The following is a 17,960-nucleotide window of genomic DNA, read 5'->3' as shown; positions in this document are numbered from 1 at the left end:
AATCAATATCTGCAATGTAACCCTGCCATGGAACAGGTGCCTGCATCATTCCCACAGTGCACCCCTACAACTGCTCTGTTTATCCCACAGATTCACACAAATTCTTGGAGAAAAATGGTAAAAAGAATTCAGTTTGCAGTTTGAGGAGGAAATGAGCCTGACAGAAAAGCAGTTTGATGCTGTACTGGCTACTGCTTCCAGTAGTAAATCAGAATTGATTGCTTCCAAACTCCAAGATGCCAGCAGGGCATGGCCACCTCCACCCTGCACCCTCCTCATCCCAAGTGTTTTGCCAGCCCCCAGAGCAGCACAGCTCTGCCTCTGACTCAGCCTGAGCTGCCTGATTTGGAACTTTTCTCCTTCCCACAGGAATTCTGGAGATCCCCCCACAGCTCCAGCTGGAGGAACGTGCTGGGCCACGTGTGTGACCTGCTGGGGAGGGGGACAGGCAAACACAATGACTTTATTCCTCTGTGCAGAGAACTGAAAACACCAAGGTTTCTATTTCAGGCTGCCCATGGTTAGAAATACAGACACAGAACAGAGCACTAAAAATATTTTGCTCAATTTTAAGCTGCCAGGGACTTGACTGGGGCAGCAAACAGAGCTGCACTCTAAGATTCACATCAGCTGTGAGCACGTTGGTTTAAGCAAATAAAATCAGTTTTATTCACAGTGAGGTGTTTATTCCACTGGCACAGAGAAGGGAAACACCCTAGCTGTGTACACAGAGCAGTCTCACAGCATCTCCCCATGTCCCCAAGGCAGGCAGAACAGGAAAGCAATGCATTAAAGATTTCTGTAATCACTGAGACTCCCAGAGACACAATCCAGCTGAGAATGTGCCTTTCATAGATAGTCTCTAACAGACTAGTGTGTTATGTGGGCAGGGCATAATCAGAATAAACTGCAAAACCATTAGAAAACAGCCTCAAAAGCAAGAGCAGTGCACAAGAATGAATCATTTTAGAAAAGGTTCAATTCTTTTTAAAAAATATCAATGAAAAGGTATTAAAAACCTTGCTGCTAACAGGCTACACTTTAAAAAATTCTGTGGAAGAAAATGTTACAACAGCCCTATTAAAAAACCTACCTTAGAAAAATCATTACCAGCTCTTTGTTCATTTAACTGATGAAATGATAGAATTTTTATGCTGATGAACTGAAGATGACAGAGAAGCTGAACACTTTTACAGACCTCAAGTGAACCAGGATGCCCTCCAAGGCTTTTAGAGCACCCAAATTAGGCTTGCCAGCTTGCAGCAGGGACACTCACTGCTTTTTATGCTAGAGAAAGCTGTAGATGGGCAGTTTTATTCCTTAGTCAGACACATAAACACAAAAAGTGACTTAAAAGCTTCAGATGACATGACACTGCTTTATTTTTCTATGTGTATGTATGTTTATACACACACAAAAATAAATTCTGGGAATGAGTAAAATGATTCTAGAAAGTCATAAAAATGTATAAACCAGTAAAAGCCAGTTCTGAGCACCAGCACAAACAGGCCTGAGCTGCAAATGCCAACACAGGGCATTTAGAAGGCATCTGAAACCTCAGGATCAAATGTTTCTCAATTGATGTGGAGTGACCCCAAATATTTAAAAGGATGAGATGCACAGGAATTTTCTTCAGAATGAAGATGTGTAGGTGAGGGCAGACTAAAGGAAGCACAGATTTATTAGCACAGCTTTCAAGCACAAGAAGAATCAGCTCTTGAGAGGATTTCCAAACTCATCCCTCCTTCCCATGTGAACAAACCCCACAGGAATGGCCACGACATTCCCTGGTACAGGCAGGCACTGTGAGCAGGAACATTGCAGGGATTCTGCTCTGCAGGTTTGGATTCCTTGGCAAATGCAGATTGTAAAGTTCACTCACAGTGACACCCAAACAGAAGCATCTGTTTCATTCATTTCACAGCTCATAACCATAAAAATAAGTCAGATTTAAGGAAGATCAGGAACACAAAGTACAACAGGGCCCAGAGACACAAGGGAAGTTTGCAGATCTCTGACTATTAATAACCTGTTCTCCACAAATAGGAGCTGTTCTCACAATTAAAAATAATGTTCATTTCCCAGAATAAAAAACTAACATTGAACGAGGCAATTGTGCTTAACTTACATATTCAAAACACTACAAAAAGAAGCTCTTAAATTAAAATCTATTGACTTTGTTCTTCTGCTGTCCAAGCAAAGACAACAAATCCAGTGGACATTTCCTTATGAACACCCAAGCAAAAAGATGGTTCTGGGCATTATTAATCTGACTTGCCATCTGTTACAATAAACTCTGCATTTTCACCTGTCCAGACAGACAAAGCTTTTTAAAAATCCTACAGGAAAGAAAGGCTGGAAGCTGCTGAGGCAATCAGCTCCTGCAGGAACGGCACAAACCCAGCAGCAGCCACACATATGGAACAGCCAGGCCTCTGTGCAACTGCTGCCTGCAGAATATGGCACAGCTTGTCCCTTAAATACGCAGACAGGTAAATTAATCTGAAGGAGAAATTAAGTGAAATATGCCCCCCATGATAGAAAGAGTCCTGCTCACAATATCAGGCTTTTAGAATTAAAAGAAAGCATTTTATGTTGTTTGTAAGGCAAATCTGTGTGTCTGTACTTCAATAAAATTCATTAATAGAGATGAATACTTAGCTGAGTAACACTCATCTGCACACAACTCATCTCACAACATGCTTTAAACCCTTCAGATGAAATTAAGGGCAATATTATCACATGGGATAATTTAAAAGGGATAGGGAAAACCCTGTAGAATAAACTAATATAGCACTTGATAACTATTTTATTCCTTTCAGAAAGAATAACTACAGAAATAGTAATTTTACTTTGTTCTTTCTCTAACTGCAAGATAAATCACTAAGTCTCTGCTCTCTGAAACTGCTTCCCATAAATCTTTCAGATTTTCACAGTCCTGGATCACCAGGCAATGTGGAGCTTCCAGGAATGCAAATCCTGCAAATACACTCTAATACAAATCTACAGGTATGAGATAAATCTGATTTATACACTCAGTTATTTCCATCATCATAATAACAGAATAATAGTAAAAAACCACTGTGCACACACACCAAAAAAACCCAAAAAAACATCTCCAACTCATTTTTTCTGCTTGCCATCAACATTCCTTATCATATTAAAAATTCATAAAGTCATTAAGCTCTTTAAAAACTTAAGTAGAAGAATGTAAAGCAGAACACTTTTTTTTTTCCTCCCTGTGATATGCCAGATTTTGTAAGACTTGTCCCAAGTTTGATTCAATTTAGTTTCAAAGTTGCTAAAGAAGACAAGAATTGGTGTAAAGTGTACTTATTTATTAAGAGCAATATATCTGACCATGAAGCACACATCTTCCACTTCCAGCATGAGAAAACTTGGCTGGCCAAACCCAAAGGCATGGGGCATTTTCAGGGATGAACACTTTCCCCACAGAAACCACTCCAAAAGCAAAGAAAGGTTCCAATACTGACCCAAACTGCTCTCTTTTGTTGGTTTTCTTTGAGTGCTAATTCAAGCACAAATCAGGATGCTAAGGAAATGCAATTTTGTCACACTGTCTGTTGCAGAAGGCAACAATCAAACACAAAACCCAGGACAAATGTGAGCATTAATCAATGTATAAATTTGCTGAACATCATCACACCTACAATCTCTGAACACCTCAGTGAGCTTATTTCTGCACATCTCAGAAATCACTTTCTGTAAGAATGAGGAATAGTTGCAAAATTGGAAAAGAAAAAAGCAAAATATCACGTTGCTTTTCATCAACGCAAGCAGTTTGTTAAATCTAGAATGAAAGGCACTGGAACAGAATCCATTGCTCTAGGCAAGAGTAAACCAACATTGGCTGGTGCTGAATTTCTTTCCAGATGGAAAGAAATTGTACATGAGGGCAAAAAATACACAGAAGGCATCTCTTTTCACTGCAGGGAAAAATCTGCCAAAGGATTTCCAGGAAAATAATCTGGTGAAACCTCCTCCAACTGCAACCCTGTAACACAAATTCAGCAAAAAATCCAACTTCTAGCTACATCACTAAGTAAATAACTCACCAGCTCATCAGTTCCAGCCATTTGGAGTTTAGATACACTAAGAAAGGCACTTTCTTTGCAGCTAACACCTGTAAACACGTAACCAATAAAAAGATTAGTTGTTCTAACTCAGTTTAAAGGAGGCAAACAGGTACCAAGGGATTTTCTCCCTTAAAACAGGGATCCACCTTCACAACATCTGTTTCTCCTGGATTTCCAAAGGGTATAGCCTGCACCACCACTGAACTGTATGGAGTTGTGTGGGGATGATCAGAGTGGGAGAACAGTTTCTCTAAAAGAGGAGTTAGCCAAGAAAGCTCTTTGGCATGCAGACGACTGGGAGAGTGCCTGAGAGCCCCAAGAGGGTGAGCAGCAGCAATACTCCTTCCCTTAGAGCAAATCTATAAGGGAATAAGAGCTTCTCAATAACCTGCAGTGCTCAGTTTACCCAAAGAAGTCAGGTAAAAACTTTAAAAATGAGAGCAGCTTCTGCTCTGCACATGAAGGGCACAAACCAGTGCCAGGGTGGCACCACCAGGGTGGTGGGAGAAGTTCTTGGAGAGCCTGACCCTCCCCTATAATTGCTCCATATTACCCATAGGAACAAAGTGAAATGAAGTGAGCAGGGCAGGCCTTACTGTAAGTCATTATCAGCAACCACAACTGTCAGAACAATTCCAGTAACTTCCTAATGGACTCCATCGGCATTTCCTCAAATTTTACATCTGCACGCTCTGCCAGCAGCCAGGGCAGGGCTGCCTGCACCATTCCCCTGGTTTCAAACATGGAATTTGGATGGGACCCTGAACCAAAGGGAAAACCCCTCCAAAGGAAGCAGCTCAGGCTCTGCTGTCTGCCATGACCTGGGTGCAATGGAGCTCTCCCAGGATAACCTGGCACGGCTGATTTGTTGGGCACACACACACAGGAGATGCTCAGCTTACAACAAACACAAGCTGTTTGTAATCTGTGCTGTAACAAAATAGATGGGATCACTTTTCTAGCTCAGTGTTTTTTGACTAAAGCTTGGCAAGGCTAAAGAGCCATGCTACTATTCACACATTCCTAAGTAAGAGGAAAACACAAGGTGGAATGTCTTCTGCAAGAGACCCATCACATAAAAACCTTCATAATTAATATCTTTTTAATTTCCAGTCCAGCTAACACAGAAATGAAGTGAGAGTTATCCTTAGGATGACAACCCAACTTTAATGTAGTATGAAACCCTAAAATCCACACTGACAGACACGTGTTCTGCTCCCTAACTGCATTTCCACCTGCTGTGGTTTTGAGGGTTTTTTTGGGAGAAGCTCTGTGGCTTTCATGCAGGACTTGGCTGAGGCGCCTGATTTACAACTCTCTACCTGCCTGTTAATTAAAGCTGCAGAAAATGATTCTTAAAGCTGCATAGATAACTATGCGACATAACAAACACTTGTGGTTCAAAATGTAAAGTGCACACAACATTTCAACCATCCACAAGCCAAACCCAGGATGCAATTCATTAATGGGTAAAGATCTCAGCATTTTTCTCCTGACCCAATTTCCCAGGGTTCTCAGGGCTTTTTATCTGAGACTGAACAAGATGCATTCTTCCAGAAGTGCAACTAGACTTGATATAAACAAGTCTCTCAAGTGAGAGGAAAACACTCTGCATCTTTCAAATTACAACAGGACTGAAGTCCTTGAAAAGTTCTAAACAGAACTCTATTATTAGGATAAAATAGGGATGCTTTAAGGGTAATTTGGATCTAGTTCTGCTTAGCATCATGGATTTGATGGAACACAAAGGAATCTGCACAGCACTCATTCAGCAGCCAAGAATGAGAACCTAATTCTGATGCATTAGGAGAGGTTGAAATTAAATAAAAACTCAAGAATGACATTTATGCAGCAGTATGGTAACTTTCCAGAGATACACTCTGCATATGAGAAAATGGAAATAATCACTATTTAACATATCCATACACATCAAATTGAGTTCAACAGCTTGTTTTTACTGGAGGATCCAATAGCAAATAATGAGCAAGCACTTCTGGCCCTAAGGAATAATGAAGTGCACAGCCACACTGACAAAAAAATGACATGCTGCATTAGAATATAAAAGTGATTCTGAGATTGCACAAAAGGAATTCTATAAAACTTCACAATTGTTGATTCTCTTGAAAAGCTGCACCTGCTTTTCAGAACCATGCAGGAAGGATTTCAGCACTCCTGAAAGCCCTAATTTCAACACAGACCTTCGAGGGGGGAAGCTGTCCTAGTTAAGAAACAACGTTGAAAGGAAAGCTAAAAACAAATAAAACATGCATCAGTGACTTGTTTATTTCTGAAAGGAACAAAAAAACTTCAGAAGAAACCACAGAGCCCTGAAGTCTTAAGTGTGGTTTTATATCCTTCCCTTTCCCCAGATTAAGACCAAAGTGCTGTTTCTAAGGGGAAGCCCAGAATCAAGAACCAGAGCAGAGTTTTTGTCCCAGACACTTGTTTTTTCCATTTTATATTCAGGCAATCTTTCACTCTGTGAGGGTTTGCTCTTTAACTCCTGCAGACATTCATAAACACCTACAAGAGTTTCCACAGCCACTTTCCCTGGGTACATGGAATTTCCTCCATAAACCTTCACTTTTTATACAGATAAAAAGCAAACAATGAGCTTGAAGCTTTTAATGTCAATGTGGTCACATCCATTGTCACCTGGATAATAATAAAATTCAGTTTTGTACTGGGAGTTGCACAGGAAATTCCCAAACTAAGTTTTGTGCTGTGTCTGGAGGGTTTGATGGTTTTTTTCCTCATTTGGTATCCCAATCACTTTAGACATATTGAGGTATAAAAATGTCACAACAGTCATCAGTGTCAGGGAAATTACTGATTACAGTATTGTTAAAGCAATCCAACTATCAGGAAAGCATGCAAATAAACACTGAGACAGAGAAGCTTTGGTTTAGTGGCTTGGGGTAGAGGTTTTTTATAAATCCTAAATACAGCACAGGAAGATTAAAAGAAATAGTTGATTTTACCTTAATGAAGCTCAAACTATTTTTAGAGAAAAAAAACCTCTTAAATCCTGAATTGCTTGGCTGATTTTCATGATCTTTTATTAAGTTATTTATAAATAATAATAATACCCAAGAGAGCATCTTCCTTCATTGCCTGGAAGCTTTGAACCTCCCCAAATTCTCATTAAACTACTTCAATAACTTGCTCATACAGTCACATAATTATATATAGTGAAGTTTCTCCTTTCCCAGAAGACATGAATTGTCTCCCTCTCTGAGCATTATATATATTTACTATTAAATAAGAAAACAGCAAATTATTCTCAGTCTGGGGCAGCAGTTGAGCAGATGATGTGCCCAAATGTCATTTTCAGTCTGGGACTGTGACAGGGGAAGCTGATCCAGCCACTTGCAGAGTGGCCTCTCCCTGTGCCAGGAGTTTTCAGGAGACACAGGCTCTGCCAGCAGCCTGGGAGATAAAACCCATTCAAGCCCAGACAGAGATAAGGCTAAAGCAAAGAATCACTGATGCAATCAAGAAAACTCTGCAGCCACAGAATAGGAGACAGAGCAGAAAGACAGACTAGAATTGTATTTTGAAACAGGATTACAGGACAAGCTGTTGTGCATCCTTAAGTAAGCCTTTGCAACACCAAAAATCCTCCTTTGCTCAAATCCCTTCTTTGCAAAGCATTTTCTTTGTGCTGCTGCTCAGACAGAGCACAGAGCCCTGCCCCAGAGCTGAGTTATTCAGTGCTAAGGCAGGGAGGTGATTACCACAGCCAAACAGCACTGGCACACGCTTTTAATGCAGCAATTTCTCAAACTTCTTCCAGAAACAAAGAAAACAAGCCAAGAGTGTTTGGGAAAACAGCAGCACACCATTGCCAGAGCTCTTGCAATTAATGGCCAGCAGAGAGATGTTTTAACCTAGATTCCCCAATCCCTCCTTGCACTGTAAATTCCAGTTCAATGGGCAGAGTGCTGCAGCCCCAGAACCAAACCCTCCAAATCAGGGCCATGCAGAGCTCCTCTGTCCTCCCAGGGCAGAGCTGGTTGGGTTTTTTTCATAACAGCAAAGATTATTCATTCCCAAGTGCTGCTTCAGTTAAAATCTGCATTCAAATTAACAGAATGAAACCACAAGAACACTGCATTCTGCTCTGACATGAACAAAAAATCAGTTTAATTAAGAGGCAAGTTTGGTAATTAAAAAAAAAAAATAATAAAAGCCTTACTCAGGCTGACTAAAGTGGAGCTCAGCAGTGCTGAGGCTGCAGAGCAGGCAGGCAGCAGCACCCAGGGAAGGGCTGATCACATTCCTCCCTCCCTGCTGCTTCCCCAAGCACCTTGGGATGGAAAAAAGGAGTTGGTGAATGAGCTGGTTCTCCTGAACTCTCTGTTTTAAAGAGAAGATGAAGGAGATGCAGATGAACTGTCTCAGCTGGAGCAGTCACTGTGTGTGCTCTGCAACTGGAAATTGGGGAGGGGATGGGAAGGGAGGCAAGCACAGCTCTCTGGTCTGAATCCAACCCTGAAGTTCCACTGAAATCCACAGGAATCTGAGCAGCAACAGCACAGTGAATGGAAACCAGGGCATGCAGAGCAGAGAACAGGGAGAACCAAAGAAAAATAAATTCTATTAAGGTAGGAAACTGGCAGCTTCCTCCCAAAAGATCAAATCACCTGTAATCAAAAACCCTGCAAGGTGTCTCTGAATTTTGTTGAGCTGATTTCTCTCTGCAAATCAGTGCTGAAGTGAAAATTTGTCAGGAAAGACAATATTTAGAGAAAAAACAGTCACTAAGGCACTCCCTCCATGAAGATCTTGCCTGTACCACCACCAAAGTTTGGAAGCAGTTTTCCTGGTGATTATTCTCTACTCAATGTACCATTTCTGCCCAAACAACAGCAGGAAATTTCAAATAGCTCTGCTGATAACAAAATCCCATAATGAAAGCAATAAAAGTGTTTACTACTCCAGAGTACTCCACATACATGAAGCACGGCACAAACATTAATTTCTCCTCATCAGCTCAGGTATGTATTATTAATCAGCACCATTACACAACTGCTGCAGGTTCCTGTTATTTCTTTTGCTCACTCCTCTTATTCCTCTTTTCTCTTTCCCATGCAGCACAAGTCCCTCTGATTTGTTTACTCTCCTCTTTTTCCTCCTTCAAAAAAAGTTCCTTACTCACCTAGTCTGGCAATCTGACCCTCTTTGTGCCAGTTTTGAATATTTTAAGACACACAGAGGTGTCTGAACTCTTGCAGCAGGTTCATCCCCTCTACCTGCACCATTCACACATGAGACTCCAACTAAGAGGATTTATAAAAATTTTTACTGGATAGATTCACAGGCTGCATAGCAACACTCAGCAGAAACATGCAGTCACCTGACAACAATTAAAACCACAGCTAATGAGATCTGCACCACACAGGCACCTGCTTCACCACCAGCCACTGCTTTTAGAAAGGGATAAATGACTAATTTCTGAGTGCTGGAGCTGAGTAATAAAGCAATAATCACACAGTTGCCCCACAATGACAGAATTGGTGTGTTTTCACCCAGTTTTAAAAGGAGTTCATTATGGGTAGTAACACCTGTAATTTCAAGCTAAACTTCTGAAGATTTCATCAATTTTTACACAAGCTCATCAGTACCCCCTGCTATCACTCACCTACAACACAAGAGAGATTTTCACTTGCATACACACACAATATTGCAAATTTAATCAAGGACATTAATTCCTTCTTTGCTGACTTAGACTATAACTCATCAATAACTGCAGAATTTCTCAGGGCAGACTCTAAGTGAACAGAATTGTTTCCTCTGAGGCAGCACTTTTCAGAGCAGTTTTCAAAATGCTAAGCTAGATCTATTCATCAAAATTGCTCTCTTTAGATGGAAAACAGCATTAGAAGAAAAAGGATGACTTGTTTGTACCCCTGGCCAATAGCACACAAACAGAGAAGATAAAATACCTTTAGGGAATGGCACAGACCCAAGAAAACAGGATTTCAAAAATGATCAGCAAACATGACCATGATAGATTGGGTATTTCTTTAAGCATCTGACATGCCAAGAAATCTGAGGTATCAGGTAAAAATATTAAAAAAATGTATTAATATTAGGGTATCAGTACTCACTAACATCTGTCTGCCAACCTTATTTATATTAACAGGAGTTAATTTTTTATTTAAAAGATGAGGTGTTATTGTTCATATCTCCAGTGGTTGGTAAAGCTACTCTGGAATTACCTGTCTAGAACCCACATAGGAAACTGGGTGACTTGGACACTCCATGCCTCCTATCCCCAACTAGCAGAACTTCTTTCTGGAAAGGAGAAACAAGTCTCCTTTCCCAACAAAAAGCTGATTTATCAAATGGACTGAGCAGCAGTGAAGCTTTTGAAGGGAGAAGAACAGGATGTGTTTTGTGTCACCCTCCCTGGTGTGGGGAGCAGAGCACAGGGCCCCCAGTGCCCCCTGCCCAAGGGCTGCCCCAGCTCCAGGGGGATTCCAGGGTGGAAATGGCACAGCTGCCAGCAGCACTGACACAGCAGCCAGCCCCTCCCTGGGAAAGGGAGGCCAAATGGATGCAGGATCCTCATGGCTTAATGGAGAGCCAGGCACTGGCAGGGTTTCCTCAGTGCTTTTTGCCATTCCCTGCTGCCTAATGTGTGCTGGAACCTTTGATTCATCAGCATCTGGTACTCACAGATTTTTCACTTCCTCTCCTTTTTTAGGATTACCTACATGTGTAGCATTAAGAGGATCTTCTTTGTGGTGCTCACAACGTGACAAAAAAATGAAAGAGGTAGATTTAGGCAAAAAGCAGAAGTTTCTTGTCTCTCCTGTTGCTCCCCAGTGAGACATCCCACAAACAATCCCAGCTGCAGCTTTTTGAAGAGAATTCATGGAAAACACAGCCCAGAGCAAAGCCCAGTTTGTGTTTATCCTGTCTCACATGTTGTGCATGAAGGAAAAGGCTGACAGAATATCTGGCACTCAGCACTGGGGCAGCAGCTCACACATTCTGTTATCAGATCATGCAATAAATATGTAATAGGTTGAAATACTTAATATAATAAATTAGGCAGGGTCAAGAACAAGTGAATGCTGCAATATCTGACATGAATATGTAATTCCTGTGGCATTATCACACTGCTTTGGAGAATATAATAATAATACATTGCAAAGTTTATATTCCTGTGTCTGTTTTTCAAGCTCTTTTCATCAATTTCACTCCACTGAAAACATTTGGATTTTTACTCCTGTCTCTTCATGTAAATATATTCATCATCTACTTCTGTCAATTAGTCTGGCACCAGGATTTACTGCACTACAAATATTCAGCATCATGACTCACACAAAGCTTGTCAATTTATCCTAGGAGCATGTTTGGTGTAATTTGCCAGCTCCTGGTGATTTCCTGGGACATTTTCTTAGTTTTTTGGCATGAATAGCTCATTAACTCCTTCCTCTGAAGACAAATATGTTGAAACTCTCTAATAATTTCCTCTGCCAGTATCTTTTTCTGAGCTTACTGATTCTAAACTCAAAAGTTCTGCAAGCTTTGATTTCTTGCCAATGTTGTCTTCTCCTTTTACACTGGATTTCTTCACAGCCCTTACAGTTATCTCCACCTTGCAGAGTATTCCATGATTAGTTTTGGCCCTGTTTACTAAAGATCCCCAACTCACACTTATTTCTGGTTTTCTTTTCCTCAGTGTTGTGGTGGGGTTTTTTTTTCAAGTCTTAATTTTCAAATAATCACCCAGATGGTTTTAAACTGTTTCTAAAACTGCCTTAACTTTATTTTTCATGCATTTTAATCCTATAAACATACTGCAGAGCTTAGTATATTTAAAAAAACAAATAATCAATGCTTCAATAAACGTTAGACTCAAATTCTGAAGACATCTGCTAGAAAATGCTTACAAAATGCTGTAACTTTTCTGCTCTTGATTTTTACAAACTTTTCAAAGCAATGGACTCAGGACAATATCAGTTTCTTAGTAGGGTATTTTACAACTCCAGAAATATTTAACCATTCTATTTCAAGATCATGCTTAATAGAAGTCCTAATTCAAGCTTTCAGTCAATTAAGTTTTAAATACATTACAGAAAACTGAGGATGAAGTGGTGATAAATCACAACTGGAAAAAAAAAAATTATTTAATTTCCTGTGGAAATTCCTTGTGCTGTTTTGGCTATAAGCTTAAACATAAGAAAGCCACATGTAATTATTTATTTATTTGGTTTTTTAAATGCAAGCCTGCCCTCTCGTGTGAGCCTGAGATTTAGCACAACTACAGGCAAGGAGAGAGGCAGGAAGACCAGAGCTATCTCCTGACTCTCCAAAAACCACAAATCCTCCAGCTCTTTGCTCTCACCTGTGCTGTTTTTGCTGGACACACAAAGCAGCTACTCATTACTTAATGTCCTCTCTGCAACAGGAATAACAACAAAGTGTTTTCTATTTGGCTTATCTGCTAACCTAGAATCAACATGCAAATATTTAAGTGCATAGGTAATTTAGGAATTAATCTCTTCCATCACTTTTTGTCTAGAGACAAAAGGAGAAAAGGTTTTTCTCTGTCTGACTGACAGAAAAAAAAGGAGAGGGAAACCCAGCCAAATCATGGGAGTTTCTGTTTAGTTTTTTAAGCTTTACCCCAGTCAGAATGAAAGGCATCCACTCCCTTGGGAGGAGGAGGTCTGAGTCACAAGTGACTTGCAAAAGCCCCTGAAGAAAACACAAAACTGGCACTGACAAAATCCTAAAGCCCCAATCACTGACACTGCCATGAGTATTGTCCACCCCACACAGCTCACACTCAGCACAAGCCATGAACACTTAACCAGCTGAGTGAAATTCAGGTGTTTCACCTCCAGAGAAGTCAGGCAGCAAAGAGAAAACAACACCTACTTGCGGAGGTGCTCGTGCTCCTTCAGGAACAGCTCTGTTCTCCTGTTGTTCACGCCAGAGCCGCTTTTATAGGACCTGAAATGCAACAGAACAGAACCTCACTGAGAACTGTGGCTTCAAGGAACAACTTCTGCTTTATTCAGAGCACAGACACATGAGCTATGCCAAGCATTCTCTGCACCCTCCCCCTCTGAGGACAGTCCCACACCTTTGCTGTACCAACACAACTTACTCGATGTCTTTCCGTACTGAGCCCAACAGGTTCTCCCTTTCTCGTATTGCCAAGAAGTTTGCTTTGGTTTTGTGGAATTCGTGTGTGTAATCCTGTAATGACAAACAGTTATCCCAAAATTAGGGTCCTGAGGTCAACTGAGCAACACAACACACCCACAGGAGATCCAGCCACCTTGAAAATTGTCAGTTGTTCTCTAATACAAAACGCAAGACCAATTCAGGAATTTAACAGCAAAAATGCTGGAAGTTAATCCAAACTGTTCTTAAAACTCACTGCTCTTAGAGTAGCTGCTAAATTGGATGGCTACAGCTGTGGAGGGAAATCCACTGCAATTCCTTCTCCCAGTTTCAGATATCCTCACCTTTCTGATGAATTGGTTTGTGTTGAAACTTCCTATCAGAAGCCTTAACAAAACCTACTTCTTTGGTGTGGTAAAGATGTTTTTGAGTTTATTCTGTTGGTACACCAGATTAATAAAAAAATAAAGATGACTGCTATTTTTAAGATGCAATTTCACATTTTAAACCATGTCAGGCAGGTGGTACTTCTCAAAACACAATTGAACTGACAGCTGGAGTGCACCAAAACCACTGTAACCATTCATACAAATGCTATTGATTTTCACACTGTGTATGGATTGCACAGACACCAAACAGAAATCAAACTGTATACAACCAGCCAAATAAAATATGCATTTTAAGACTACTACACCATGAAAACATGGTTAATTTATAGCACTGACTAGTAGCTTTAACCATCACATTTCCTTCATCTCCCTTGAGAAGCTTAGGAGCTTTTACAATCATGTTTTCTGAAGTGTGACATTCCCTTGCACACTGCTACATGACAAGCCACACAGACAAGGTAATTCATTACATTTCCCCTTTTGCTATATAAAACCCACCCACACAAGGCAGCACCCTTTATTGTTCTTTCTCAGCTAAGTTCCAGTCACCAACATGACATAAAAAGCACAATTTTCTTCAACTCAGAGTTCAGCGGGTGCCTGGAGAGAAGCGAGATGGAATCGGTGGCTTTCACAACTCCTGGTGAGACACTCTGTGATACCAGCAGAGATAATAATAATAATAATAATTTTAGCCAAAGAGAGAGCAGAAAGGCAGGGAGGAGGCCCTTGGTTACCTGCAGGATGTCCCTGTGGCGCTGCAGCGTGTGCATCAGCGCCGCGTTCAGCGACGGCACGCCCGCGCTGTTGGTGTACTCTGCCATCTTGTCATTTATCCCAGTCAGCTGCAGGAGGAAAAGCACCCAGAAAATGAGAAATGGCTTATTCTTGCAAGAAAACTACAATGCACAAGCTGAAGGAGGCAGCTAGACGTGCACAGCTTGTTTAATACCCACACTGGGATTTTCTAATATCTGTCACAGAATCCGGATTGTGATGCTGCCTAAATGCTGAAATCAGCCCAAAGTAACTGGAGTTACCTTTCCTAGAAGTTGCTCAATCTCCACAGCCATGGTCTCAAACATTCTGTCCTGGCTCGATCCATTTAGTAGAGGAGTTGTGTCAGAGCTAAGGAGAAGAGGAGGAGCAGTTACTGCAAAGTTGCATCATTTCATGAGCACCAGAAATAAGGAACCACCAGTGACAGGGGCTGGCAAGCTCCACTATACCCAGGTCTGCTAGAGATTAAATAAGCTCTGAAAAATTACATTTTCTTATTCTGCATGCCTTTAACTCTTATCTGAACAGATAACACAGTACCATGTGCAGGAAATAAATACCACCTCCCCTGGGAAGAAATTCCTGACAGCTGTCTGGTACCAGTGTCCTCCTTCCCCCAGCTTTTAATCTTCATTTATTTATTGACTGGCAGGAGAGAGCACTGCACTCTTAGCATGTTACTCCAGCAACATAATCACAGCTTAATAACAGTGTTAGGACAACCTGTGACCTATTAAGCAACCACTGTCCCACAGAGCAACACACACGACACCATTTATCACAATTAGTTTCACACACCTTCCATGCTTGCTTGTGAACTGAAACCACAAGGAAAAGTCACATCCCAGACCAGCCTGCAGATCTGTGATAACACCCCTGAGATTACTCATGGGTCTGGTAATCTGCCTTGAGTAAAAGAAGTAAGTTTGGCACAGGACAGCAAAAATAATGAAAACAACTGGATAACATGGGAAGTAACAGCACAGAGGCAGAAACAAAAGTGAAACTAAAGCTGTTCAAGATTATCATTGCTGAGATGCTCTCAGGCTTCCAGAACTGTAAATTGAGGGAGAGGTATAAAATGGACTCAGTTATTAAATTAAATAAAATAGAAAAATATCAACACACATACCTAAAGCAGCAACACCCACAACAGATATAGTTAATAAGCGAAGAAAAGCTTGCAGATGGACAGAGAGGTTGATAATTCCTGCTGTGGAACTGCAAGGAAGAGCTCACCTCTGGCTCACAAGATACACCTGAAGAGTTTTACCACATTAATTCTTCAGTCAAACATAAATGTAATTAAAGCAAACAGAAACCACCTCTGTATATACACAGAGACCACATGTGTATTTACACACATCTAAAAATACACGTGCAGCTCTTATTATTCTCATTAACACTGTCCCTGTCCATGGCAGAGGGGTTGGAACAAAATGATCTTTGAGGTCCCTTCCAACCCAAGCCGTTCTGTGATTATTACTCACCTCAGCAGAAAGACAGGAAGAAATAGCCACTGGTTTTGAAGAGAGGGCTTGTTCCCTGCACAGCTCCAGTTCCCTTAAAACTGGGATTACCAACAGCACACCAGCCCACCTGGGAGGTATAAAGCTAAATTCCCCTAATACTGAACTCCCTGAAAACCTCCTGTTAGTTTAATACAAGAAAAACTCAGAATTAAGCCAGTGTAACAAGCATTAAAAAGCTCACTGAGCGTACACAGACCAAAATCCAGCTTTCCCCAGTGACCTGTCACCCACAGCCTGACTCACACACCAACATCACATCCAGAGCAGCACCAGCAGCGAGAAGCGCTGAAAGCTCCCCAGGAATCCAAGCCTTGAGAGCCACAGGTGGGACCAGCACTCAGCAAACGATAAAACCGCACCAAGCACCACCGGCAGCGTGTAAAACATAAAGAAACGGGCTAGTACCTATACCTGTCGCGTCTTCCGTCTCGGGAGCTGCTGTAGCTGGTGCAGAGCTTGCTGAAGGAGACCAGCTTCAGGTCCAGCTCGTTCTCCAGCTGCCTCGCCTGCTTCCGGAGATCTGCAGGGCCGGGGGACAATCACGGACCCGGCCGGGGACCTCGCACCTCCGCGCTCCCGTAAAGAAACCCACAGGGGAGAGGGGGCCCTCGAGGCCGGGGCAGCCCTCACGCCGATAGGAGAGCACGGCTGGGCGCCCGCAGCTCCTCACCCGCAGCCCGGGAGGGTCCGGCGGGGCCGCGGGCTTCATTCAGCAGGCACCGGCGCCTTACGGCTGACAGGCCGGCACCGCCCGCTGCCCGTCCCGGAGGGAACAGAGGGGTCCCGGCGGCGGCCCCGCCCTGCCGTGCCCGGGCCGTGCCCCGGGGGCCCCGCAGCCGCCCCGTGCCCGCCGCCCCCCGCCCCACTCGCCTTCCCAGTAGTTGCTGCTCCCCGCCGCCATCTTTGTTGTCCAACGTCAGCGCGGGCCGGGCGGGGCAGAGCGGCCGGGGAGAGAGGGGCGGGCCAGGCCGAGCGGGCCTCCCGCGGCAGCGCCGCGCAGCGGCCGGGCGGGGAAACACCGCGGCCGGGCGGGGAAATACCGCTACCGGTCCCCGTCCCGGTCCCGCTCTTCCAGCCCCAACCGCGACCGCGATCCCCATCCCAATCCCATTCCTCTAGCCCCGATCCCCATCCCAATGCCTCTCCTCCAGCCCCGACCGCGATTCCGATCAAAATCCCGCTCCTCCAGCCCCGATCCCCATCCCAATTCCGCTCCCCCACCCACGACCCCGGCCGCGATCCTCATCCCAATCCCGTTCCTCCAGCCCCTATCCCCACCAAAATCCTGCTCCCCCCAGCCCCGATCCCCATCCCAATCCCTCTCCCCCAGCCCCGATCCCCATCCCAATCCCGCTTCCCCGGTCCTGCCCGCCCCGTTGTAAGGAAGAACGAGAGAACGCACGTGGACATCAAAATAGTTTTATACAGATTATTGATCTCGGAATACAGGTAAAAAACAGGCGGCGGCGGCCGAGGGCAGAGCCAGGCCCAGCCCCGCGCCGCCCCCTCCCCTCCCGCTGCCCGGAACGGCGATTCAAGTCCCTTTGAAAATTACATTTATTTATCTGAAGGCACAAGTGCACGGAGCCACAGCGACAGGGACGGTGCCCGCGAGGACCGGCTCCTCTCGGCCCAGGGCACGGCTGCATGGACGGACAGACGGACGGACCGAGGGCACGGGAGCCGCTCCTGCCTTCCCGAAGCGCCCGGGAACAGCCCCAGGGCCGGCCAAGCTCCGAGCGCGGATCTGGGGGCAGAGCCAGGCACCTCCCTCGGTCCTGCTGCGTAGAAAAGTCTCACACGTTTGCAAAATATCTCAAATCCACTCACCTTAAATATACACACCTACTCCCACAGCTAATTCTGAATGCATTCTGAGGGAAAGGGCCAGTTCCTAACAGGACTTATTGCTACAGGGACAAAGCAGGGCCAGCTCTGTCCATTTCCTGCTGCCAGAGCAAACAAAGCCCAAACGCAGCCCCAAGAGCCATTTGCAAACTCGACTTTAAATA

General features: G+C 43.4%; 1 protein-coding gene across 2 annotated transcripts in view; it reads right to left on the bottom strand.

Moving 5' to 3' along the window:
• The window catches only part of GOSR1 (golgi SNAP receptor complex member 1), a 28,726-nt gene extending 12,262 nt beyond the window's left edge, over positions 1 to 16,464 (bottom strand). Inside the window, exons 1-5 of one of the 2 annotated variants that reach the window (XM_054287299.1) lie at positions 16,354 to 16,464; positions 14,677 to 14,764; positions 14,374 to 14,481; positions 13,228 to 13,319; positions 12,996 to 13,070 (exon numbers count right to left, since the gene is read on the bottom strand). In XM_054287299.1, coding sequence (XP_054143274.1) covers positions 12,996 to 13,070; positions 13,228 to 13,319; positions 14,374 to 14,481; positions 14,677 to 14,721 — 320 coding nt within the window. In that variant the 5' untranslated portion in view covers positions 14,722 to 14,764; positions 16,354 to 16,464. The remainder of the gene's footprint in view (positions 1 to 12,995; positions 13,071 to 13,227; positions 13,320 to 14,373; positions 14,482 to 14,676; positions 14,765 to 16,353) is intronic. The other variant, XM_054287300.1, reaches the window with a different exon arrangement.
• Positions 16,465 to 17,960: the final 1,496 nt, after the last annotated feature.

This window comes from Melozone crissalis, unplaced genomic scaffold (assembly GCF_028551555.1).
Source record: "Melozone crissalis strain CALT ecotype California unplaced genomic scaffold, PUWL_Pcris_2 ptg000057l_1, whole genome shotgun sequence".
Taxonomy (NCBI): domain Eukaryota; kingdom Metazoa; phylum Chordata; class Aves; order Passeriformes; family Passerellidae; genus Melozone; species Melozone crissalis.
The sequence above is the reverse complement of the archived record's forward strand: the minus strand, read 5'-3'. Positions and strand labels throughout refer to the sequence as shown.